Source organism: Chroicocephalus ridibundus, chromosome 6 (genome assembly GCF_963924245.1).
Source record: "Chroicocephalus ridibundus chromosome 6, bChrRid1.1, whole genome shotgun sequence".
In the NCBI taxonomy this organism is placed as follows: Eukaryota; Metazoa; Chordata; class Aves; order Charadriiformes; family Laridae; genus Chroicocephalus; species Chroicocephalus ridibundus.
The window spans coordinates 11,560,256-11,587,036 of NC_086289.1; the positions used below are offsets into that span (position 1 = coordinate 11,560,256).

The following is a 26,781-nucleotide window of genomic DNA, read 5'->3' on the forward strand; positions in this document are numbered from 1 at the left end:
TCATTCTTGCCTTAACAAAAGGCAATCACGCATCTGAAAAGACGCTCTACTGGAAAGGGCTGAACTTGTGAAATGTGCAGAAAAATGGGAGTACTTGATTTAAGAGTTCCAGACAGTGAGTTCATTTAAAAGCTAACATCCAGAAACACGAAATACCACCTTTACCTCAGAATAATTGTCCTTTTTTGCTGGTTTACTGTGGGAGAAAATCTTAGGGAGCCATTTTTTAAAACAAGGTGTGTTATTGCCTTGTAATTATTATTTGACAAGCTGAGGTCCTGTGATTAATAAATCATGTGCCTGGGGTTTTTTTGTGTGTGCATAATCACATGCTCTATATTTCTATTGGCAGAGGGTTACAGAACATTTACCTTTGTGCATAGGACTGGCAGCAACTTCGGTGCTACCTCCTTTCCTATCGCAGGCACCGTGTAATTATAATCCTTTTCATAAACTTATCAAGTTCCGTCCTCAGAATGATTTAATATTTGGCATGCACGACTGCCATGGGGAGGTTATTCCAGAACCACGTTGTCAAATGGCCAGTACCGATCTGCTAACCAAAATGTCTGATGCCTCTTTCTGATCATTTATTCTGCGTCAGCGCTGGCCCTTAGCACCGTCAGCTCTTCCTTCTCCCTTCCTGGGAGAGAAATCCGCCTGCTCTCAGCATTCGCTTTGTAAAACGAAGGGAGATGGCCTCTCCTCAAGCACACCCCAGCCCTCGCTGCAGCCTGGGCTGCACCTTTCCTGCCGCCTTCCAGGACTTCGTTTCTCGCTTCATGTTTCCACCATATTGGCAAGATTTGGTGACGGAAGTGCGAGCTGTCAGCTGGCTTGTAGGAAAGGGTTTGGTCGTTTGTGCTTGTGACTACCACTTTCTGCTGCTGACTACTTTTTTTTTTTTCTGTGTAATATCTCAAGCTTCCTTTGTCCTGAAGTTGCTTCATATTTTCTGTCATCAGCAATTTCACCAGTTCTCCACTCCCATTAGTGCCAAGCTCATTTACAAAAGCACTTTGCCAGATCTCCGGGAGTGATGTTTAATGCTCCCCTGGTAACTGCCCTCCAGCCTGCCAGCCCTACGCTGCTCTCACAGCAGGTTTTTATGGGGTTTATACCTTCTGCTAAATCACTTCTCCCTTTTCTTAAGAACTTTCCACATGGCACCATATGAAATGTGCAATTTAAGTCCAGATAGGTGAGATCCACCCCGTTTTCCTTCACTAAGCAAATGGCTTGCAGCTTGCCTTACCCAAGAAAGATAAATGGGTTTGATAAACCCATTTAATCTCATGCCATTTACCTCCCTCTCAAATTTTGCTAGCCTTTCCTTCACCATTTGTTCTGAGGCTTTCCATGTACCATTAAGCTGAAACCTTCATGCCTGTTCTTGTCCAGATCAGTTCACCTCTTCCATATAGGCTCACTGTGCTCCTGTCCCTGACTGAGGGACCTCTTAAAGACATCGGGCCAGTTCTTCCAGAGCTCTGGCATGTGGATTAGCCCGTTCCTCTGCCTTCAGTGCAGGAAAGAGCCCCGAGATTTGCTTCTATCCTGGCAGGGAACATTTTCATACCCCCATCCCATTATCCTTCTCATCAGCAGCCACGTGATTAACATCCATATCCTCAGTGAAAGTTAAGGCAAAGTATGAGTTTGAGTTTTGCACATACCTACTATACATTAACCTCTAGCCCATGTAATCTCTCTTTTTCCTTCCCTGTTTTCTTCTGCTGTCTGCAACCGGGAAAAACATTTTCCCGTTTTTATTGATATCCGGTAAAAGACAAAACTCCCACTCACTTTGGAGACGTCGCTTTTATAACCAAATGGTTATTTTGCTTTTTAAAATGGCTCCTCGCAATGACTGCTCGCGCTTAGTATCATTTCTGAGGTTCTGAAATTCATTCAAGTTTTTCCCCTTGCCTGGGTTTTATCCCCACTGAAGTTATACTTAATTAACTAGAGTTTTATCCCCAGTCCTGGAGTCTCATCCCAGTAAAGTTTAGACATGTAAATCTCGGAGCTCCTAAGGAAAGCTGACTATATGGATTAGTTTCTGTGATTTCTTTAAATACGCCCCTTGGAAGTCTGAAGCTGTATCAGTCACGCCTGCCTTGAGCACAGGGCTATAATATTCTAAGCGGGGTACTGTTTGTCATTGAAAAACCTGAACCATCTCAAGTCTCCCAGAACAAACTTGATCAAAGTGTATTTTCCTAATATTTCTAGGGTAAAACCAAGCAACACAGTGGAACAGCAGCTGTGGATTAGTTGCTCTTTTTAGAAATAATTTTTTTACCTTAAAAATCTAACCGTGCAGGTCCCCTTTTGTGGTAGTTCACCAAAAAGGTGTTTTACCTCAGCAGGGCCAGAAGACTCAGCCAAGGCCTTCTCCTGGCCAGTGAGGTTCTAGAGGACAACCTGCCTCTCTTCACCCTGTTTCGCGTTGCTTTTTTCCCCGTCTCTCTCCTCTCCCCCTCTCCAGTCCCTCCTCCTGGCTTTCCTCCCTGCCGACATGCTGTCCCAAGGTCCCAGCACTGCACTGAAGGCAGAGAAGTGATGGTACAGAAGGGCTCGATGTTTTCGGCCCTCCTGCCGTAAGGCACAGGGGAGGTTTGGCACCCAGTGCATCCCGCAGCACAGCTGGCTGTGCCAGCCGGAGAGCGTAACACCTTAGCGATGTATTTCTGATCTCCTGGCAGGTGTCTGCACGTATATCTGGGCTCCTTGGCAGGCTTGGACCACCGGGTCTGGAAGGAGTCAGTGCTGCCGCACCTTCACCAGCGGAAGAGCAGCAGCCTGGCTGCAGTGCTGGTATGAGCAAAACCTGAACTAGATGATCTTCAGGGTCCCTTCTAACCCAAACCGTTCTATGATTCTATGCTAAAACCACCTCTGGTCCTCACCAGTGCATGCATAGCGTGTTCTGGGCTATCAAGGTTGAAGTGTCACTAGAGATGTCCCTTGTCAAGGAAGGTCCTTGCAATCTTCCCGTGTGGGCCACTGGGCCGGAGGGAGCATGCTGGAGATGGGGGCTGCAGTGGCGATGCATAGCCCTGGGGCACACCACACCACCCCACACCTTGCCCTCCAGGCCTTCCGGGTCGCTGGCTGCTGTGGGCTTGTCCGCACTGTGCTGTGGCAAGCGGGTCTGCAGCCTCAGGCACAACAGATCCCACAGCAGCGGTGCATGGGGCTGCTGGGGGAAGGAGCAGGGCTTGGGATCGGTGGGTTCTGCTCCCAGCCAGGCACCTCCTGAGCACTGCCCGGGCTGCGCTGACCCTCCGGATGGGCCGAGCGCTCCCCCCATCTCTGCACCCCGACAAGGAGCTGGCCCGGCACAGGAGAGGACAAGGTGTGCCCTCACACTGGGGCATGAGCCGTGGAGTCAGCACTTCGGGGCCGAGTTCCCACCTCTGACGCCGACTTACTGCATGACCTAAGGCGAGTCACTTAGCTGCTTTCCTTCATTTCCTGACTCTGCTAAACGCCAGGGATAATAAGTAACTTTGTGTGAGTGCTACCAAGCTTTGAAATCTCCAGATGAAAAGGTGCTGTATAATTGCAAAGGATTTTTAATAATGCTAATCATTCGCTTCGCTCTGCATTGCCCGTCAGTCTGGGGCTGGAGCGCTGCAGCAGCCACCAGTGTGCAGTCAGCGAGCATCAGGCTTTGCTGAAGTGGAGAATTTTCCCCGAGTTCGTCTCCGTTTTGACCTCGTGCTGGTCCAAACAGGAATGTGAGCTCAGCCCAGGACCTGACAAAAAGCCGCAACCTGAGAGCAGTGCCCGGCCCTTGCAGGCAGGAGCTTTCTGTAAAGCGGAGGGATCTGGGGGAAGGGATTTAAACAGCTGTGTTGACAACACAGGCAACAGGGATCTGATTCGAGCTGAGGGGGGCTACGTGAAAGGCGGCACGAAGCTGAAACGAAAGCAACAGTGAAGAGGAAGGAGAGGGAAGAAAGGAAGATCTCTTGGGTTGAAACGCTCCCGGTTTGGAAGCAGCCGCGTGTCCCAGGGGGTGCCTGGCTGGCACCAGCCTGCCGGTGTCCCAGGGGCGGCTTTATACTCTTAAACCCACCGTGCCAGGGGTGCAGGGCCTGTCTGGGGCAGAGACCTTGAGCATGAACATTAATCCGGAGGACTACAAAGGCAGCTGCAGCTAGAAAGAGCTGAGGTTATCTTCTTTAGTTAGCCCCGCAGAGCTGATGTTTAACCACAATGTTATTCTTATTTGTCTCGCTAACACGACAGTAGCTAGTGATGCCTGCAGCTCGCTGCAGTCCAACGCCTCTTCCAAACAGAGGAGACTCTGTGCACTGCTGGCAACTCCTGTGATTTTATCACAACTTTTATGCTTTGGGGAAAATATCCTAAAATCTCAGCTCCTTGAAACGAGGGAATTGTAGCTTTCATTTATAAACAAAGTATGTCCCTAGCCCTCAAGGTGGTGGATGAAAGATTTGAAAACATGAAACTAGTGCAACCCAAATGCTCAAAAACTGGGAAGTGAATAAAGAGATCCTAAAGTTCGCTGGTTAATAATAATAAAAAAAAAAGCTGGGAAAAGAAATAGTTGGCAAACAACTTCTCCTTGGGAAACGGGGCAGGGCTTGGGCTGACTCCTGGCTTTTCGGTACTTGAGGTTGCCAATCCGCCTTTGAACTTTGCAGCCATTCATAAATCCTTACCTAACAACAGCAGCCACAACGCACTGCAGCCCTAGAAATGCTGACATGAGGAAAGCAGTGGGAAAAGATTATTTTAGTAACCTGTGACAACTCACCTTGAAGCATTAACCTTTAAAGACGGAAGACCTGGAGCCTCAACAACCCATATCCCCTTAGAAAGGAGTGTCTTTTTGCTCCAGGAGCTCATTTTGCACTGTAGTAAACCTCTTGTAGGTAAAGAGGAATTCAAAGGCTCCACAAGATCATAGAAAGGTGTTGAATGAGGCTGAATACGTGTCTTGGTCCCTGGCATTTCAGGAAAATGATTCTTCTTCGTTTAGTGGGTGGTCTTTGCTGAAAGCCTCCCGGACCAAATAAGAGCAGATGTGAGCTTCAAAAACCTCGTAAGCACCGCTCTGCTTTATACCATCTGCATCTTCGGGCATGTTCACACAATCGCAAGCAATCAAGATACCACAGCGGCGCTGGTTATCGTCTATCAACTGACCCACACGAGCTCCCAGCGCACACACCTCCCCTGCTCCTCCTGAGCCCACAGCCCCTCACTGAGACCACCTGCACGGCGGTTTAAGCAAACATAAGTTATTTACTTCCACTTTGCTCGGCTGACAAGAAGTAATTCAGGAGAGTGAGTTCATGCCGTTCCTCACCATGGTGTGAACGTGCCCTGAGTGCAGAGAGATGGAGCAGCTCCCAGGGGGAACGTACCCAAACCGTACTTCTGACAGGTTTCTTTCACTTCAGGTTTTTTTTTCTCATTTCTCTGGGCTGGCAGAGCCCAGCGCTCTCTCACACTGCTGGGCACTGATGCTGCCTTAAACAGGTCCTCAACTTACCTTAAGGCTGAAGTAGCCCTCGATTTAACCAGTCTCGCTGCTGGTTTTGGGATCAGACCCCACGGAGTAGGTTTGGGAAAAGACAGGCCGATGGCTGAACAGCAGCAGCTCATGGATCAGCATCTGCCTTTGCAGGAAGAGAAAAGCAGAGGAGCGGGTAACACAAAGCCTACACACATGCAGCCACAGGGACGTCAGCTTGCTGGTGGGAAATACCCACGAACACAACCCTTCCCATTTATTTCAGACCTCTTGGGTCTGTTTCATGCACAGCCTGGCAGCAGTCACACCAGGCGCTGCCCGGTCTCCGTATGCCCCTGCAGCAGCTGGGCTTCCTTCAAGGGGAACGTCCAGTGGCAAATCCCTGCCCTGCCTCACTGAAATACCCCTCGGCCCCCACCCTCACCCCTAGCCAGGCTAATTTGTGAGAGAAAAGGAAGGAGAAGGCTTGTAGGATCATTTACAGCTTCCTGGCTGCCTTGCTGATCTGTTGGCAGGCTAATATCTAGCATATTCTGCCTGAGTTCATCTTTCCCAATTGCGATCAGATGGAAGTAGGCGCTGGAACAGCCCGGCCAGAGCAGCGCTGATCCCCATTAGCATCAGGACAGACCTGGGCTGCTCTTCCAGTTGGTCTCAGTGTAGTTCCTTTTTATGCAGCCGCTATGAGTGGGCCTGTTTAAGGTGTACCTTGTTTCCAGAGATAAGGACACCTCGGGGAACACCAATGCCAGTCCCTGCAGATGTCTCAGTGCAGCCAGTGGAGCAGCAAGCTCCCCACCACCGCACATACCTACAGATGGAGCGTTACGGGAAGTAACAGTGATCAGGGTAAACAAGGAGGGTAGAAACTCAACTCGGGCACACACCAAAACAACATCACTTGTGACTGTAATGTTGGCGGAGTACATCCAGTTGCCGGCTGCTTAATGCTAAGGTCCATGCAAGGCGGCACAAGCCTTGCTCCTGCACACACGCACACTGCCCTCCAACGTGCCCACGTCCTGGGAGCTGGGACCTCCACAAAGCCCCAGTAGCACTGCCGTGAAACTGGTTTTAACACCTCAGCAGGGAATACAAACAGGCAAATCTTTCCAGGTTCTAGGGAACACAGGTGTGCAGAACACAGCGCGGCTACACCCCCTGAGCTCAAGGTGAAAGTTTGCTGCCAAGAACACGTTGCTATCTGCCAAAGATAAACCAGCTGCAATGCAAACACGGCCCAGCCGGAGAAGAAACCCACAAACAAAACAGGCTTCCTGTGTCCTCTAAAGACACCAAGACGGTGTTTAGGGAAGGTGAAACTCGTATGCATGTCCTCAAACAAAGCTCAGGAGTCAGTGGAGTACAGCTTATAAACAGGAACCTTTGTTTCTAAGGCACCGGGAAGAAATCAGGCTGGAAAAGCTGCCTCCCGACCCAGGGCTGTGCTGCTGATACTCACCGCCTTACCTTGAGGAATATTGGCCAAGACTCTGCCTGGCAATTATTTAAACATTTAGGAGGCTGGATTCAGCCTGCCCTACGCAGCTTTCTAGTTCACAGAAAGCTTTTGGACATGCCCACTCATTCAGATCTGACCCAGTTAATTAAAAATTGACGTATGCTCCTATTTCAGTTTAAATGAAGCTACTTCAGGTAGCTGAACGCTGCTCCCTTTAAGCAGAATAAGCCTGCTGTCACCTGACAGGAGAGAGCTCACTGGCTTTAATCACCTCGGGTATCTGGTTAGGGATCTCACCCTGCAGTAGGCTGATGCAATTGTGTGCAGATGAGCCCTAAGAAAATCCTTGTCACAGTGTGGAAGATGGATCCTGGTGGCCCTACCGCTCCCCTGCCCACTCCCAAGCCTCCAGGACACCCAGCAGAGCCCTCCTGAGCCTCACCTGGGCAGTAAAAGGAAGGAAGAGATGGAAAATGCCTCCTCTTCTTTCACTTCAGCATCTGGGGAGTCGTGTTTCCATGGTGCTGTGAATATATTAGGTTAGTACAAGACAGCGTGTTTCATAAAGATTGGGGACAGATTGCCAGCACCGTGGCTCTGCTGAAGGCAAGCAAAGGGGAGGTGTGACATGCCAGGGGAGGTGGAGGGGATTCCAGGCCACCATGTCAGCACGGCCAGCTCAGGCCCTGCGACGAGAGGGCTGATCCTTACGGCCGTTTCTTCCGTGCAAGGGAAAAGGAGATTTTTTTGTTTCATCGCTGCATTGCCCAGTTCCACTAAGATGTTTTAGGGAGAATTCCTGGTCCTTGTCCAGTCCCCCTTATCTCCACAACGGGGGGAACTTTCCCTCCCCAAATACGTACCGCCATCTCCCTTGGCTTCACGTTGTGGCATTGCATCAGGCGAGCCAAGCACATGAGGAGTGCTCAACATATTGACACAGATAAGCGGAGATTGGTGGAGTCGGATGTAGAAAAACAAAGCAAAGGCCAACCTGTTCTCTCGGGCTGCCCTTGCTGCCACCTGCACAAACACAGCCGAGTCCCAGGCTGCATCAGCGCCAAAAACCAGGCAGAGGGAGGCTGGTTGGGCAGCGTGTCTACCATCTGAGCCCCTACAGCGGCCTGATCCAGAGGAGGCAGCACCATCTCCGGCTCCCCGCACGCCCCTGCCCTCCCTCCCGGTCAGCTTCCCAGGGAGATCTCCTGTTTTCGGAGAGCTGCTCTGCTCTGCCAGTCCGGCAGGAAGGCTGGGCTACAGCCTGGCTGCCCAAGGGAGGTCGGGCACAGCTTGTGTCAAAAGGCCAAGGTGGTATTTGGGTGCAGGCTGGTGTTCACTTGTGAAGTCTTTCAAACCCGAGTTCCCCTTTCCACCAAGAAAATTAAGTGTGAGAAAACCTGGACTGGAAACTCATTATGTTTTGAACACCACAGTTGGGATTTTTTTTGGTTATGGATATACGATGCCAAGTTAACACTTACAAAATTGATTTGCCTGATTTCTAGAGTGAGACAGATTCATAGCTGCGATGAGATGGTATCAAAATCGCACGTACGAAGGTTTCAGTACATCCAGAACAGAAGAACCGAAACCATTTGTGCTTAAAATACATAACATGTGTGCCTCAGCTGCAAAACAGTTACTTAGAAGATGCTAAAGCAGTATTTGATGAACTGGGGAGTCAGGAAGCCTGAGTACCAGTCGTTTTGCCCATGACCCATTTCCCCAGCCGCTCAGTGGGGCAGACAAACCCCTTTTCCCTCCCTCAGCGGGTGGTGGGAGCCACAGCTTGTGGTTTGATGGTGCCCCAGGCCCTGCCTTGCCTTGGACTGGACATTGCCTTGCCTCGGTCTTCCTCTTAGTGTTTTCCACTGAGTGAATTCATCAAAGCTGGAGGTGAAGTTTCCCCTTGGCTTTTGTCCTCACTGCATTCTTTAAATACTTCGTACAAGCACGTCTTTACGTCACCCCGGCTGAGGTTGGGTACTTCCTCCCAGGAGCTCCAGTTGCTGGTGATGGAGGTGAGCCAGGGAGAAGGATAAGGAGTGGGAAAGCTCCCTGTGGAGCTGGGAGGGCACCAGGGAGGACAGTCTGCTGAAAAGAAGAAAATCAGCAGAGGGAGAGTGCAAGGGAAGCACGGTAAATGGGCAGAGGGACTCAGGCTGAGATGAGGTTGAGAAGGTGTTTGGTTGGGGGAGATTTTATATGGGGCTTTCAGAAGGATGGGAAGACAACCTGGATGGAGAGAGACAAAAGCCAGTGGGGACAGACAGCTTGCCCAGTTCGTTCAGAAATATAAGAGAAAAAGGGAAGTGAGGACATATCTAGAGGGACAGGAATGGGTAATAACAATTAATAGTAATTACAGAGTGAACCGGTGAGATGTATTCACTTCGACTTCAGCACCAGATGACAGCAATCACTTGCAATTTGTATAGCAGGAGCTACCTGGTAAGAATCACAACTTCTAGAAATTATATTTAAAAGCAAACGTTTTTTTGCCTCCTGCTTCCTTCTTACCCCCCAAACTATCTTTTATTCATTTTGGTTTTTAATAGATCCCTTGGGAAACTAGAAGCATGTTGTTGCTGGGACAATTGCCCACCAATATATATGCTTTATAATTCTCTTTATTAAAATCTTTCTTTTTAAGAAACACAAATTGAAACACTTGGCAATCAGTTACACAGATCAGTTAATATTGGTGACAGTTCCTACGTAATTAAACAAGTACTAACAAATTCCAACTGTTTACAAGCCAAAACTTAAATTAACAAGATTATATAAGCTCAATAAATAGTACATCTGGTCCAGTTCAAGTATAATTCAACAAATCACAGCCTTAATCCTTACAGAATAGAAAAACCCTGAATATAACCAGCCTAACACTAATTTAGTGTTAAACCAATATGAAACTTTCTCTAATCTTATGGGGCAAACGTTTAATTTTTTTACTTTTTGCTTCAAAGAAAGTAAGTTGCAGATTGACATTAAAGACTATTTGAGATCAATACGGATTTCACAAAGATGAAAAACACTGTCCCTATTGAAAAAGTGCAATCTTTGGTTGAGGTGTGTTGAAATGGTTTGTACATATTAAGGAAGCTCCTTTTTAAATATCAATATTTGTTTCGCTAGACCTGAGCCTGCTTTGTGCTATATATATATATATGTGTGTGTGTATATATATATATATGTATTAATAAACAGCGTGGATTATAGTGGTGATGAATTATGCCTACTAAAAATTGTCAAGAATTTAAATATAATAAACCAAAAGAAACAACACATTTTTACACAAGCTGAGAAAGGTGAGCGGCTGCCTACAATGGCTTCTTCCTCAGCAGAATAGGTAGTAGAGAGAAGTTGAGGAGTTGAGTGCCCGTCAGCATTGCATGATGGCCTGTTGGAGAGGGAAGATTATCTCTGAGTTCTCAAAGTGCATCAGGCCGAAAACTGATCTTAGGGATTTGTTAGGAGCTATTTGGGACTTGGGATTGCTTTTAACTGCTTTCAAATGTTGAGTTTTAGGGCGAGAAAGGACCTTCTCAGAAGGGGCATTGCCCGTTTGGCCGTACCCAGGGTTTTGCAGGTTGCTGTTGTGTCAGGACAGAGCCCAAAGGGATGGGGTGTCCAAACCACCTCTACGAATGTCTGGGTCTGATCACGTCTGCGGGGCTGGGCACCGCACCTGCATCACTCACCTGAGTCATCTCCCTCCAGAGGAGGAAACTACGTAGGGCAGAGATGCCATCTGCAGCCTCCTCCTTCCTCAGTGGCAAGCAAGGGCCTGTACCCACGACCCAGACGAGGTATCTGGAGCCAGGACAGTTCCTGGTGAGCCTCGGTCAAGACTCCAGCTTTTGGAGTCCCAGATGGAGACCGAAACTTAAGCCATCAGGGACTGAAGGATACCAAAGCCCACTCTCTCAAGAAGGGCTTTTGCCTGTGTGATGCAGCCGGCCAGGAAAAAAAGGAGTTTAAATATGCAAGCTGTGAATAATGGCAGTGAACGTGGTTCAGAATCAGAGGAGGGGGAAAGTAGTTTGAGTCATCTCCCGTAAATCCAAAACTAAGCCCCTGGGTAAACACTCATTTTAATTATTCTTCTGCTGCCAGTCAAAATCTCAAGGTTACCTACTGCTCTCCCTGCCTGCCTGTATCCACCTGTTGTCTGTTTTCGGAAAGTCTGATTTAAAGCTCTTTGGCCTGGGAAAGTCTTTGTTGTGGATTTGTGCCGTGCCTATAATAAAGGCAGTGGACCCGTAGCTTCTACTGCAATACAAATAAAGAATAATAACAGTGATACTTTTCTCATTTGAGGTTACCTGGGGATAAAGTTGCTGGAGGCACATGGCTTTGATATACAGTCAGCTATGTCTCACATCCAATTAAGCCTAACCACATGGTCTAACAAGCTCCCATTAGGCCGGTGAGAGCCCCAGTTTGATAGCAGGGTTAGCTTCAAAGATTTGATGCTTGCATTTGCAGTGATTTCCTTCCCTTGTGCTCAGATTGTGCTGAAGGGCATGAAGGGAACTTCATATTCAGATGATACATGACCAGCTTGAGAGCTGTGCTTTAGAAGACAATTGCACAATCTTTATTGCCGTTCTCGTAATCTTACAGCTTGCAATACAAGCTCTCGCCCTAACGGCCCTGTGCTCAAATTTCACTGCAATGTGAAAAACTAAGAGTCAAAGAAAAACCCAACCCTTGAAGCAAAAATACCTGGTTTGCAATATTATTATTTTTTTCCATAGGGAAAAACGAAAAAAAAAGCTGTTTTAAATGACAGATGGACCCAAGTCTTAACATACTTCAAGTCTGGACAAAGGAGGATTTAGGCTGTAATGTTTTTCATTTCCCCTTGTCTTTTGGATAAGCCACGTCTGAATCTGGGATGCAAAGAATCGCTCAACTTACGAGAAGAAGGAATTCCAAATATGAAATCCGAACCCACCTCTGGTAAAAATGAGTGGAAAGCACAGGCCATGAAATGGAACGGGGCTTCAGGCAACAGCACCAGGCACCTCTGAGACACGCTGCCTGGCTACAGGGTACCTCAGAGAACAAGCATCGCTGCTGGCACAAGACATAATGGAACGAATACTTTGGTGGAAGCAGTTTTGGCAATTTAGCCACTTTGCAATATTTTGCGACATCCATGTCATTCTTAGAGATGGCTAGAACCTTCTGGGAAACTACTTCCCCTGCACAACATCTAAACAGGACATCCAGCACCTGCAATTTTTACATAACGCACTGAGATGAATATTAGTCAGGCAAAGAATGGAAATACATCTGCAAATCCCCATCTGTCTAGATTGCGTGGAGCATTTTATAAAAGCATAACTCCAGGATCAATTCTGGCAATGGTTCGAGTACAAATTCACTTTACTACACAAAGCCCTATTGAAATGAACCAGAAACTTGTGCAGTGCATTTCAAAGGGACTTTGCAAAATACTAAGCAACAACTGTGCAGAAACAATAGTTCATAATAATGCCAGAGCTGCTGGTGCATCCTGTGTTCTCAGTGCAGCACTCTGTGAGCCATCAGTTGTTGTATTCACCTTAAAAAATTCAGGGAAATAAAATACAAAAACAATATTAAAAGTCTGGCATCTTTCCATGAAAACCAGGAAAATTCAATGTTGCCAAGCTGAGGAAAAGCAAGCTTGAAAGAAAACAAAAAGACCCCAAAAGCAAGGATCTTGAGTAAAATGTCTAAAAGAGACATGGTCCGAACATGTGGCACTTTAAAAAGCCTCTCGTGAGAGTTCAAGTCTGTAAGACTCAAAGTTGGCACCCTTTAGAATTATAGAAAAGAAGAGTTTCGAGCACAACGGTACCTGGAGAACATCCTGGCCACACCATGGAAAATGCTGAACACCAGAGCAGGGTGGCTGTCAGCACGTGCATTCGAATTGCTCTCGCTGTGCTGGGTTCAGGCTCTGAGGTCCCTGGGACAGACTGTGGCTCCCTCTGCATTCGTACAACACAGTCAGTGCTTAACAACACAAACATTTTATCATTTCACCAAGCTCTAAGACACATGGAGGTGGATGCTGATGGGGTTTATATTATGCCATCTACTGACTAGCTTTAGCACAATGGCTTTAGATGTCCTAAACAAATCCTACTTCTAACTGGGGCAATGAGTGAAATGGCTGAAGATATTTTAAGCAACGTTAAAGCCTATTTATAGTCACATCTCCTTTCCTCCCAGCGTCCACTGGAGGATGCTGAGTGCTTCTAAATACTCCGCCTGACCTGATGTGTTACATCAGAATAAAAACTTTAAGAATCCCTGAGAATTCTGATTTAATCTAGGAAACCACTCCCAGCACGCAGAGTGTGAGAAAGAATTGCTCCACTTCTTACAGATATGCCAGCATTGCTTCACCGTGGGAAACAGTTTCAGGCATTTTGGTTTTTAATGGCACTCTGGGCATAGATGCATGGAACATGCTCTTTATTTCCCCTCCTCTATACAGTGCAAATTGACAGTTATATCATAGAAATAAAAAAAAAAAAAGAAGTAACAGCGTTCACTCATTATAGCTCTTCCAGTTCATCTGCATCATAGCTTTTTCTTCGCAAAGTGAGGAACAATGCCAGTGTCATCCTGAGGCAGATGGCTGCCTTCTTCCTTCATTTTCAGGCTCTCTTCTGCAAGCTGGGATAGATACTTCTGCAATCACATCAAAAACAAAGCACCGTTAACCAAAACTGAAAATATTCAACGTGGGATGCTTTATGCCTTTTCAGAGCTCTCGCACTCTCCCAGCGTCTCAGAAGGGAAGAAAACACGTAGAAGCCCCATTTGGGTGGAAATTCAAGCCAGGAAATATAGCTGTGCCAGGCAAACTACCTTAATACATGGAGAGCGTCAGAAGTTCAGTGATTTACTCTGTGCCACAAGGGGAACTGGTAACAGAACCAGGAGGACCATGACTCCCCATCAGTCTGTGTAACCAGACCTCACTTTTTCTCCTTGCAAACTCTCTACTCCCAGATGCTACAGAGCAGGAACTAACTCCATTGAGTCAACTGAATTATGCTAGCATAAGACTGCTGTGTCAGAGAATAAATGCTGTTTCTAAGTAACAATTTAAAGCATATATATTACCTTTTCAGCACGTCCAGTTCAGAGACGTACCTTTCGCACAAGAAAATTTGTTTTAAGGGAATAATCAAACTCAGTAATAATTAACACAATTTAGCAGTCTGGCTAGAGTACTTACACTTATTGTGTTTCTCTAAGATAAAGCCTTTCAGTGCTTTAAAGTACTCAGTGTGATTTAAAAATACAGACATGGCCAGTGAGGCTTTCAGCCTTTTGGCAGTGCTCTGGGTTGGCAGAGCTGCACACAAAATGGACAATGAACCGGTGTGGGTCTGAAAATGGTGCTCAAAGTGTTTATTCGAGGTCAACAGACCTAGAAATGGAGGTGCTCAAAGTGTTTATTTGAGGTCAACAGACCCAGAAATGGATGGAAAGAAGCTTCTTCAGCAGCAGCTAGTGTAGAGAGACACATGGGAAATTCTCACGTATTAATGCAGAGATGTTCTTGTTAATGACTTATACATACACCACATGCAAGAATAACTGACCTGCACATTATCAGGATCATAAAACTCTATTTTCTAGCTGATTATTCATGCTGATTTGTTTTGAAAAGACCATCTCACAGCGCTGCAAATTTTACCTACTTGCAGGATTCCCCGAGAGTACAATTTACTCTTTGGCATCCATGGGGAAGAGGTGAAATAAGAAATGGGTGCAAAACAACTAAGGGCTGTGTTAGGTCTGCCAGGTTGTCTCACGTAAATACAAATTTTGGATGTAGGAGATACATCTGAAGGGGACTCAGTAATGGTAATGAATGGGTATAGCTTTGACATAATGACGACTGCACCCTTGTTACTCTGAACATAAGAGATTTGGCTGTGGAAATTATACAACTCTCAGTCTTGATCCCTGGGTACAAAATTCCATGTGGCAGAAAGCCAGAGTAAATGTTGCAGTAGTAGACAGAGATAGAGGGCTCATAAAGGCTGGGAGAAGTGATCCGTACACCACGAACTGTAATAAACCACTAACGCTTGTCATTGGATCAGATAACCCATGCATTTTTGTTTTTCTATGACCAAAATAAGACTGAGGATTATCCACCATCTTTAGCTGACGTTGTCAGCTACCATGAGTACCACAAACACTAGTTTTGAAGTTCACAGACCAGGCATTCAGATTAATTTATAGCAAAATGACAGTCAAGGAAAAGACTTTTTTTCTTTTAAATACAAGTTTTGATGAATACTGCATAAAGCCAGTGGAAAACAGGGTAAAATGCTGCACTGAGTTGCCAAGGTAGCTTATACCAGATGAATCTGACAGCTTTTTGTGGTAGTGGTGGGAGGGATGGCCAAATGATGGATTTTTTGGACATAGAAAATGCAGTGGATCTGTAAATATAAGTGCCACCTGGGAAAATAATTTATTAAGCTGAAGAGAATGGAAAATTACAAAAAGTCTGCAAGGCTGACAAAGAAGTAGTTGAATTTTTTTCAACTGTACTTCAAGGGACACCATACTCAGATGAAGCTGACTATTTCAAGACAGAATCTTCATCATCTAAGCAAGGCTTTTGGAAGAAAATTGGTAAACAAACTGTTTAGTTTTGTGTTCAAACACAAACACTGAACATATATTTTGGATTTGGCTTCAAGGAGATCATGTGAAAAATGACAAGTAACAAATCAACTATAAAATACCCATGAGAGCATTTGGAACAATGTCATTGTCATTGGACAATGGCATTTGTCATGTAGGCAAGATGACAGACAGTCTGCAGCAACAGAACCATAGCTTCGCATACAGTAAAAATTAGAGTCCATAGTTCTTATGCTGGTGGATACACTCATTAAATTGCATCATCATAGGAGAAGACTGACATTTCTTGCAGAGTGCATAAATAAGCATTATTGCAACTGAAAGGGTTCTAGTAATACAGAACAATTATTTAACATTTGCTGAGTTTCCACTTGAGTGGGCAAAAGCTGGATGAGACATTTACTTCCTCCATTTAGTAAGATAAGAGGTACAGCTCGACAGAACAGTCTGTTTTCCTTACCATATTTGACAGACTTAATTTTAACAGCTTTTGTGGTCTTTGTTCTTTTATCTCAAGTCAGTGTTAGATATCTACCATAGTGCTCATGGGAAATGTCTTAACAGGGAGAAAAAGAGGGTTTTTTTCACACTGACTCAGCTTTAGTTGGACCGTTTTTTCTATGACTTTACCAAATAAGAGAATTAAAAAAAAAAAAAATCCCTCTTCTTCCCATGGGACCAGGGGCAGAGGCTGGAGTTGCAATCCTTGCTTTAGCACGAGTTTCTCTGGGACAGCCTCACATGGGATACACAGCCTGCACTGAGTGGTGCCACCGCTGGTGAATCCCTCTGGATTTTTTTCTATGAAGCAAAAAAAGGCAGGCAAACTGGGCACCTGTTTTTCAAGCTTACGTTTGGAGGATCCATTATTAGCAAGCGTAACAGCTCTGCAGGCCCAGGCTTTGAAAGCTAGAGGCCTTTGTATGATTACAGCTATGTAACTTCAGGAAACTCAATAAGAAAATTCTCCTAGAGAAATTATTTGATTCCGAGTGCCACTAGAAAAGCCAATGCCTACTAGGCAGCTAGGGAAAGACAGCTATTACTTGAAGAGAAGCAGAGCTCCAGCGTTCACTATGGGCAGAGGGAAGGAACAGAGAAAGAAGGAGCAGCTTTGCTTTGGTTTTCATGACTTTTGCTCCTCTGAGGAGTCCTCAGCACAGGGCAGTTAAAGCTCATGCTGTCAAGACTGATACTATCAACATTGTGTCTGAAAAGTGATAAAGGTGGGGTCTCTTGCTTGAACTGCAAGCACCCATGGTCTCTACATGCCAATATCAAGTGCTAATATGCTTATGATATATTCTTATGGAAACCATACAAGTCATTACATGCTTCTGTATATTCTCACAGAAATTATTCAATAGCGGTGTTCTGCACAGCACAGGGAGGTGATTTCAGCGGGTCACAGGAAATGCCTCGGAGAGCCTGTGCGTCACAAAGCACTGCGTGCTGAAACACGCTGCAGAAATTCACGCTAATGCAAAAATAAGTCTGGCAACATTATTAAAAAAGTGGCACGTTTAATGATCTTGAAATTAAGAAATAAGAAAGGCTGCTGCTGGGCTCATTCCCAGTGATAGAAACGTCTGGGACCCTCAAGAACAGAGAATTAAAGATCTGAGTTGCATGCTGTGCTAGTAATAAGGACCAAATGTAGATGAGAAGATCAAATTCTCACCTGGCCCCATTTTATTTATGATCCAGAAGTTGATTTCAAGGATCTGGGAATGAGATATTAGCATGCTAACATTTGGAACTACTGAAATGTGTTGCTTATCTAAATTTCACTTCATCTCAATTATGTCTGCAGAATAAAAACTGATTTTTTGTTGCATCATCTATCTTACAATCCACCCCATGAGCTAGTTGTTAGCTCATTTCAAGTGTGTTTTTACCTGAAGATTTTTGTAGTGGACAGTACTTCTGCAGTGACTTGTCTTTGCTGTCTCTTCATTTGTGTAGAAGAGTCCACAGAGCTTGCAGTAAAACCCAGTTCTAGGCACCACAAATTCCACACCTATTGAGAAGTTCTGAATTACATTAAAGTGTCAGTTGAAACCCTTCCCCTCCACAATAAACTTGTTTTCAAAGAAAAAAGTTGCTGTTTAGTTAAATGATAATATAAATATAATATAAATAAATATAAATGATAATAGATATGAAGACTGAATCCTGGATTCACTTCTCTGATTTCCCTAATTTTGCAATACTGAGCTGCAGCTTAAAATCCTGTGCATTGCAAATACACCTTCCACTTCTCTCTTAGATATTATACATATTTAAAAATGTACCATCTTGCACATAATATTGACTGGAAAGTTCACTGTGTAACCACAAGGGCTAGAACAGCAATAGTACTTATTCATACTAAATTCATGCTTAAGTTACATAGATTGCTCTTTAGGATGTACTTCTTCCAGCTGTTTTACTCATGATCAGTGAAACCAATACTTTTCCTTATACTGAATACTTTTATGACAAAGACTTTTAAATTACTAAGTATTTTCATATACATTTCATATATAGTCCGAGGGAACTTATTTAATCGCATCAGAGACAGTAACAGCTATCTTTTGCCATTCATCTGGAATGAAATTAGCAATGATTTATAATCAAAAGGCCATTTCTTTCAACAGCTACCCCTCTGTCATATACCCTGTTCCTTCGCTCTCCTCACATCTGTTCTGAAAAATAAATATAGCAAATAGCCTTAAAGTGACATCTTGTTGTAAGCTCTAGGTATTGCAGTGGGCGGCATCGCAGGCCGAGAGCGGCCTGGGCGTCTGAACGTACCCAGGGGAATGCTGAGTTCGGTGAAGACGTCCTCTTGTTCCCAGCCTGGTGGAGAGTGCCTTCTTTTAGACTCTACCTCCGGGTATTCCAGGGATCTCATTTCCAGGTACCTAGAATTTGCTTAACAAATGAATAAATGTATTGAATGAAAACAGTTTACTACTTTAAAGAGACATTTGTAAACTTCTTGGGAACACTTTCTGGGTGGATCTATAAATGAAGTAAAATCTGGAAAAAATGCTTTTCCATTCAAATCAGAGGCCTACTCAGTGCAACTCCAACAGCTCTGCTACAGCGTGCAGTCACCTTTATTTCTCCCAGTAGACCATTTTTCTATTTCTAATTTCACATTCATTATGGTTTTTATTTTCATATTTTAATCTCTAAATAGATCTATGACATTATACATGCCTGTGGCACAAGCACAGTCCCACTGCAGCCCCATAACCACGTATGGTATTGCCTGACCAGTGATGGAGCTGGGCTAACAGAGAGGCTGCTGCGAGAGACGGGGCCAGCAGGACCTGCTGAGAGCAAATCCCCAAAGTGCCTAAGGAGCTGAGTGGGCAGAGCGAACCTTCCTCTGGTAGGACCCCTGCAGCATCGTTGTCATCTTCTCCCTGGAGCCACTCTTCTCCCATCCTCAGCTCTCCAAGGGATAGTTTCTGCTTTATGGCTCTTGGCCACTTGCACATTTTGGTTCTTGGCCAGTAGGGATAGGATGGTTGGTCCCTGCTGACTGATATTAGTGGACATGGGCAGGAGATTCAAGGTGTGTAAAACAGTGGTTGATTTGCTGAGGCAGATAAAGCCAGCCAAAAGAACAGGTGCTCCCCCTTCCCAACACGTGAATTGCTTTTATTTAAAAAAAGAGAAATTTATTATCACAGAGCAGCAGAACTACAGATAAACTGGTCTGATTCCCATTCTTCGGTTCTTCAGTTCTTACATCAAAGAACTAGTTCCCTTACCCTGACAAAATTTCTATTGCATTGCAAATTTCACCTAGATAAGGGATATATTTTCTCATAAAACAAATATATTTTTGCTCAAACAAAACCCTTCCTGCCTTTCAAGTCTGTAGTTCAAAGATCTGCAATTTCTGGCTATGAGAATGAATTTTTCTTCATTGTTTTAAATACGTCTATTATGTGATTTAAAAGAAAATAATATAAAATCCTGACTGGTTGGCTTTCAAGTTAACTTTAAGCCCATCCCAGGTTTCCAAATCTGCAGCAGAGATCCTGGAAAACCTGCAAGCTTCAGTTAGCTCTTCTTAAGACACCCAGGGCCTTTGTGGCAACTTAAGTCCCATTTAAATTGATTTCTGGGCTTCTGAGCTGGCAGCTGCATTTGCAGAGAGCCTAGAGCCTTGCACTGCAGATCTCAGATATCAAGTCCACCGCAGAAACCTGGGAAGCACAAGGTTCCCTGGAGCTTCCAGGCTCCCTGCTGGCAAGTTGGAAACTGAGATGCTGAAAACACCAAAGTAATTATGCTCTTGGGATACCCAAGTTTTTGTCAGCTGGCTGCCCATGAAGTGGGCAGCCCAGGGGAGCCAACCTTGCCATCCCCAGGCCCAGGGCTTTTGCATGGCAGTGTCATCTCCGAATATGCAAAGCCTGGCAAGGCATCTCTTCAGGCCAAACAGGTAAGTATTGAAAACTGAGCAAGTTTCAAATCTGTCCTGGAGGAAGAAGGTAGTTCAAAATCAGACATTCACATTAAATGTTCCAGCATTTTCTGGTTGGAAATTGCACCCTCCAAAATCTTCCAGCAACTTCTGTTTACAAACCCTTCTCCATCACAGAAGCTCCAGTAACAACAAAAAAGAGCATTCCTGGCCAACATGTTCTATATTGTTTTCCACTTCCCCTCATTATACACAGCCCGTTCGCTCAAGTTTCATTTGAAAGTGTGACAAGGAACTGAACTTGCTTTCAGACGGTCAAGATCTTTTTTCTCCTGACACCTAAAATATTAATAGGCAGCTATGATTACGTTTATTGGCATTATCTCACAGGATGTCCCACCCGTTATATTAAAGGCAGCATGCAGTAGATAACAGGAGATGATAAGGTAAGCCCTGACAAAAGGCACATATTTGTATGAACAGGGACTGAGAAGTAACAATCTAGGGATGACTTCCATGTTACTAATGCTTCAGTACACTGTGTAAGAATATCCACCTTGTCCAAGAGCCAGCCAGACACTACAGACACTCTTCTGCTGACCTTCAGAAACTGTCACTCATTTCATTGACAATTCAAAATAAATTTAGCAGGGCACTGAAAGAGTTCAGCTAAACTCATGTGAACCTTGACATGACAATTATAGCAGCTTATGCCTTTCAGAAAGCTTGCAAGTTGCTTATCATATTTCCTTTACACTATTCAGCTAAGAGCCTCTAATGGTTTAGCTTGGCGAAAGGCACTGGGGTTCTTTTACTGAACTGCTCCAAGGACAAGTCTTGATACTATTAGCAACATTTATTCCTGTTAGCAATAAATTTCAGTCTACTGTCAGAGAAAACATGCAAGGCTCCCTGCGGGCTGAAAAGAAAAAAACCCAGTAGTTACCCTTGGCCTCTGGACACTCTTGGCTTCCGTGTCTTGTTTCTTCACTAGCGTTTTTAACAAGCATTTCCATAACTTCTCTGCTCTCAGCTCCTTGTGATCCCATCTGTTTGTAATCATCTATAAATGTGTCAGGGAGCTGGAGAGTCTCTTCTTTCAGATGAACAGAAGGTATATGGTGATCTTCGGGCTCTAAACGAGTGTCAGAGCTCTTATCAATTTTTCCTTCCTTCTGCTGGGAATCAGACTCCTTAGCAGATTGGTCTTCTCGCAATTCCTCTGGCTTCTGCTCAGGGTCCAGATTTAGGCTTGATGCTTCAGTTACAGCATCATCGTTATCATCATCCTCCTCGTCGTCCTGACAGCCGCTAGAAGCTACACTGCCCTTTGCTGATCTAAAGTTTGTTTCTAAAGCTTTATGGGCAAATTTGTCTTCACTCCTGGTTAAGTGGCTGTGATCGTTTTTCAGTTCTAGCATGGCTGACATACAGGGACACATTTCTGAAGTAGTTTTATTTTTTTGATCAACTGGTACTATTTCTTCAAGCTCAGTTATATCCGGCTCCATAATTAAATCGTCTTCTCCCACTTCATCTACCGTCACTAATTCCTCCATGTTAGCAGGATACCAGGTCTCACCTTCTATCTCACTTCCACTCTCCCAGTCTCGGTCCTGTTGCAAAGATGTAAAACATTTGAGAAATCAGTGATTTATAGATCATCACTTTTTAAAAATGGTCTTTGAACATCAGTAACCAGGAATAACTTTGATCTGGCCATGCCTAACCCCTCTTGTATTTTAATTTCAAAGAACGATAAGCCTTGGTGTTGTGATTTTAAAACTTATGCACAGGGACAAGCAATCTCTTTTTAATTGTCACATAAACTTCACTTTGTGGAGATCCTGTAACTGCCTTGGGGATTACAGTCTCTCCAGTCTCCTGCTTCTTGCTTTTCTGTAATAAGTAGAACAAGGCACAACCTGTTATACTTTATTGTGCAGCTGACGCTACTATGTGATCCCCAAGGAAACTAACATCTCCCCTTCCTCTACCTCCATCCCAGGGTGGCAAGAAATAGGCAGCACAATGAGAACACGCTGAACCCCAGTCTAGTGGCTTTCACTTTACTGGACTAGGTCCTTTAAATTCCTACGGTGACTGAGAAAACATGGCTACCTTCTGTAGTCATTTCCTTCCACCAGCAAGAGCCCTCTGCCAGGGACTGTGTTGGTAGAAATTGGCCTAGACCTTAAGAAAAATCAGTTTTACAGTTATACTCCAAGGTACATAATCTGAAATACCTCATACATGCAGCTAGGACCTACAGGATTCAGACACTAATACTGGATTTCAGAAGTATTAGAATTATAAGGTATATGTTACTTTTAAGGCACACTTGCAGCTTAGATTTCAACTCCCAGACTCATCGTGTACACATAATCTATTAATAATCTGTATTCTCCTCCTATTTGGCTATTCTCATACTTCCCCTCCTAGAATCCTAAAACAGCATGAAAACGCCGGGAGTTGACACTGTTCTTGCCAGGAGATCAGTTTTCTACAGCAACAGATATCAACAGCTTCCATATCTGACCATCAACCCATGACCCTACAGATATGAAGCTGGAGGAATTCCAAGGACATTGCTGTCCGCAACTGCGACGCCACAGTAGGGGTGCTGTAAAGACATTATTTAATTAAAACCAGAAACAATCAGAAGAGGCTACTATCTCTAGTCCATCTAAGGCCTATGTTCTGAAAAGTTTTCATCATTAGTCCCCTCCTTCTCCACTAACTGACCGCACCTATTTTTGGGCATGGCGCACAAAGTTACTTGAGCATACGTTACTCACAGTTGCCAGTGCCAAGGGCTATGCATGTGAAGCAATGTACATGGGCAAAGAGCAACTAAAAAAAGAGGTCTGAAGAATTCAGGAAAAGCTATCCCTTATTGCAGAGGTCAAGATATGGCAAGTTAATTTAGACAACCCCCTTCTACAACCCTTTACATGTCTTTCTATGGGTGTTTAATATTTCAGTTGGGAGAATGTGCTACCAAACCTGCATTTTCACTCATTTTGTCGTGGAAGCTGCACCAACAACGTGTCACCAACCTTCTCTTTTCTTGTGTTTTCCAGAATCTCTCCAGATTCTTTTCCTTGTTTATTAGCTGAAGGTGAGCTCTTCTCTGGAACTTGCTCCTCTTTTCCAAGCTAAAATAAATACAACATATACACGTATGGCAACACACAGTGGTGCTCTATTATGTTTCTATTCTGGGTTGAGGGAAACAAAGTCACCACAAGGTCACATTCTTTATTTCTACAGTTTGTGCAAGTCAACTGAGCTGTGGGAAAAGACCCAAGAATTGGATTCCACTAGCAAAGCTGCACAAATAAGAATTAAGAAAAAGAAATGGAAACAAAATTAGAGAGATGTAATTCACATCATAGAACTGGCTAGAAGGCAGGTGGGGGAGAATGTGAATTCGTTAAAATTTCCAGCCTCCACTCCTCTGTTCTCTACCCACATCTGTTATGTTGGCTCAGACATGGTAAGGAGAGCAGCAGTGTTAAAACTCTGGAAAAGACCTCAACTGTTTTGTTTATTGATGTGGGCTCAGTTGAGAATGCAACTGCTTGCACAGTTCGTACTTTGGAACAACAAAACCACAGTACTACCTGGCACTTGGTAAAAGAGGGGTGAAGCGAAAGTGTGAGTTCAAGACATTCAAACCTATTTCTTCCTTTTAAGATAAATTATTAGCAGTAGTCCCTGGAGTGGTGTGCCTTTAACAAAGTAACTTTAAAGTAACTTGAAAAACATGCAGAGGAGTGTGCAACACTGGTGATTTAGGATGCTGTCTGACATTTCGCTCTGACATCTCCTCCCAAGGAACCATCCATCACAGTGAAATACCAGCCAAAGGAGAAAGATGACAAAAGGTGGTACAGACACACATATCTATGCCATGAGGTAGTGCCGCTGCCTGTTACAGGGACTAGCTGAGTTACAGGATCTAGAGATTTCCACCAACCTTGCCCCGGCATGAGAATGAACACAAGGTCAACTAAAAACAACCAAAGATGGCCCCAGCAGCACAAAGTCACAAGCTAGAGATGGACCCCTGGTCAGCAAAGCAGCTCTGCAGCCTCCTGTGCCAGCATCCCTGGGGGTGGATGGCGGCAGTGGATCACCAGGGGGGACTGGGGGAGGCACCATGGCCAAGAGCCAGTAACAAGATCCCTGTAGGATGGGGATACGAGCATGGGCTGTACTGGGACTGAGTGAATGAGGCAGATTGATCGGTTCCCTCTCCACTTTTTCCAGTGGAGAATCAAACCCACAAACGCTGCCACTTTACCAACTGGGACTATTTCTCCAGAGACCCCATAATTTTACAGGTGAGCCGATACAGCAGTTCTGCCATGGGAAGAGATTCCTCACAGCACTTTGAAGGGAGCGGTGTGAAATTATCCCTGACACAGCTGAGGGTAGGGACATATGATTAATAGAAACTAACTGCTCTGTTGAGTTGACCAAAAAGAAAATGTTCCTCATTAAAAGCTCACTCCCCACTTCAGCAGTATAGCAACCAATTCCCTGCATTGTCCTACAAATACTACACATCCATGTAAAATACCACTTAATTCCCAGATAACTTAATCCACATCACAGGAAGTGGAAGGAGGTGATGGATGCAGAGAGAGCAGCTATGGAGTATTCTGCCCAGATTTAGAACAGAGAGCAGTAGGGCAATTGCCTCTGCACAGTCTGCAAACAGCAGACTGTCACTTGGTTTTCTTGGGAGTTGTCTGTCCCCTTTCCCTCACTGGTTACCCAGAGGTTCTGTGCTTGACGTAGAAAGACAACATCCATGTACTCAACACCGTAACAGTGTAATAGATCTGCACGATCTGGGCAAAGATGCAGACAAGATGACCTCCCAAGATCTCTTCCAGGACTATATTCCCCGATTTTAACATGGCAAAACTTTGCATGTTACCAGCACCACACCCACAACAACTGATCTAAAATATTTAAGAAAATATATTACTTCAGCATTTACCTTCTTCTTATATACAGTTTGAGATCTCTATTTACCTCATTCTCGGGAGCTTTGGTTTCCTTCACATCACTGCCTTCAGCAGCTGCATCTTCCTCTTGGTCTTTTTCAGCTTTCTTTACCTTATTCTTATCACTTTGTTTTTGTCTGGAGCCCTCAGATGCTTTGCCGTGCTTCTGTTCAGCTGCCTCCTCCCTGGCAGTGTCCTCGCTGTAAGAATGCCTGCGTTCCCTTGACTTTGCCTCTTCCTTTCTCTTAGATCTCCCAGGTAAATCCTGCAGCTGCCTCTGAAACTTGTCAGATTTTGACTTAGAGGTTTTTCGGTAATAGTCATCTTCCCTGCTCTTGTAGCCAGATAAAGGATGAAGGGAGCCAGGGGAACCACTCCTTAAATATTTTTCTCTGTGCCCTCTGCCTCCTTCAATCCGTTCATCCAAATCAAACTTGTCCAGCTGTCGGGAATAATGTTTCCTCTCGTGTACCCACGTGTCAGTCCTGTCCCTCTTCTCATCCCCATTCTCTCGCCATTCTCTGCTGTCTCTTTCCTCTTCCCGTCGAGAATATGGGGATTGATCCCACGACTCTCTCCCATTTCCCCAGTCGGTCCTGCCGGTTCCCATCGGGCTGTGGGGTGAACTGCAGGAAGTAAAGCTGGGAGTGTGGGATCGGGGCGACAGGGAGCGGCTTATGGGGCTGCGAGAGCGAGGCCTCTCCGTGCCATACCTGCTGCAGAGGGAAAAGGCAGCTGTAACTGGCTGACCCACTGTGGTCTACCAAATTCTTGTGCACTGGAAACACACGGGGACTGCCCTGGGGACTGCGAACCTGAGACCCCAGGCCTTTCACAGACATGCAACGCACAGCTGCAAACACAGTGAACAGGAGAAAAGGCAGTGTCATATCCATAGAGCTTAACTAAATCCCCACAGATCTGTCAAGAATACAGTCATTCATTCTTAAAAGCATCTCATAGGCGTTCAGCATTAAAAGCTTGTAATACGTTAATACCTCTACAATGACTCTAATGTCTGTCCCCTTAATACTCACTCATCTAGGGTATTGCTGAGACAAAAGTGACAAAGGTCACCTGTTTATAAAAGATGTTTTAGGACTGATTCCTCTCCATTTTTACTGGAAGGTCCAGAAGCCAGGCAGATCAGAAATATACCCAAATACATTGTAATGTGAACCATCTCCTTCCCTCTAGGTCTCACAGCGCTCCCAGCCTTTGCACTTTTCACTCAAGGGGGAGGAGAAGGGAATGGCTTCATTTGTGTGTTCTTCACATGCCAGGCGTACTTTCTGAGTCATCATCATCAGTTATTTTCATAACATGCACAGTTTTAATCCGATCTCATTACATAGGCCCTGCGCCTACTATTGAACCCACTTACATTTTTACAGTGATTTGAAGTGAAATCCAAATTAAGAAAGCAAATGAGAGAACAGAGGGAAGCACACAGATAATGCTTTTTCTGCCTGTAGGTTTACGGACTCATCCAGGTCTCAATTCCAATCAATGGAAAAACTTTACCTGTCCACTTCACGCAGCAGGTCCCTCTCCCTCTGCGAGTGGATGTCCTGGATGATAGCAGCCACGTTCTTGCCTGGTTTCTAAATAAGACAAATACACTGTTTAGCATGCTGCACTACTCTCCAAGCTAGTATAGGTGATTTGTTCTTCA

At 44.9% G+C, this 26,781-nt stretch overlaps 1 protein-coding gene across 7 annotated transcripts in view; it reads right to left on the reverse strand.

Annotated features, from left to right (window-relative positions):
- Positions 1-13,437: 13,437 nt before the first annotated feature.
- Positions 13,438-26,781, reverse strand: part of RBM20 (RNA binding motif protein 20) — a 105,217-nt gene continuing 91,873 nt past the window's right edge. For 6 of the 7 annotated variants that reach the window (XM_063337721.1, XM_063337723.1, XM_063337724.1 and 3 more), the window contains exons 8-14: positions 26,631-26,710; positions 25,135-25,822; positions 23,145-23,243; positions 21,032-21,701; positions 18,453-18,572; positions 17,555-17,676; positions 13,438-13,673 (exon numbers count right to left, since the gene is read on the reverse strand). In XM_063337721.1, coding sequence (XP_063193791.1) covers positions 13,563-13,673; positions 17,555-17,676; positions 18,453-18,572; positions 21,032-21,701; positions 23,145-23,243; positions 25,135-25,822; positions 26,631-26,710 — 1,890 coding nt within the window. In that variant the 3' untranslated portion in view covers positions 13,438-13,562. The remainder of the gene's footprint in view (positions 13,674-17,554; positions 17,677-18,452; positions 18,573-21,031; positions 21,702-23,144; positions 23,244-25,134; positions 25,823-26,630; positions 26,711-26,781) is intronic. The other variant, XM_063337722.1, reaches the window with a different exon arrangement.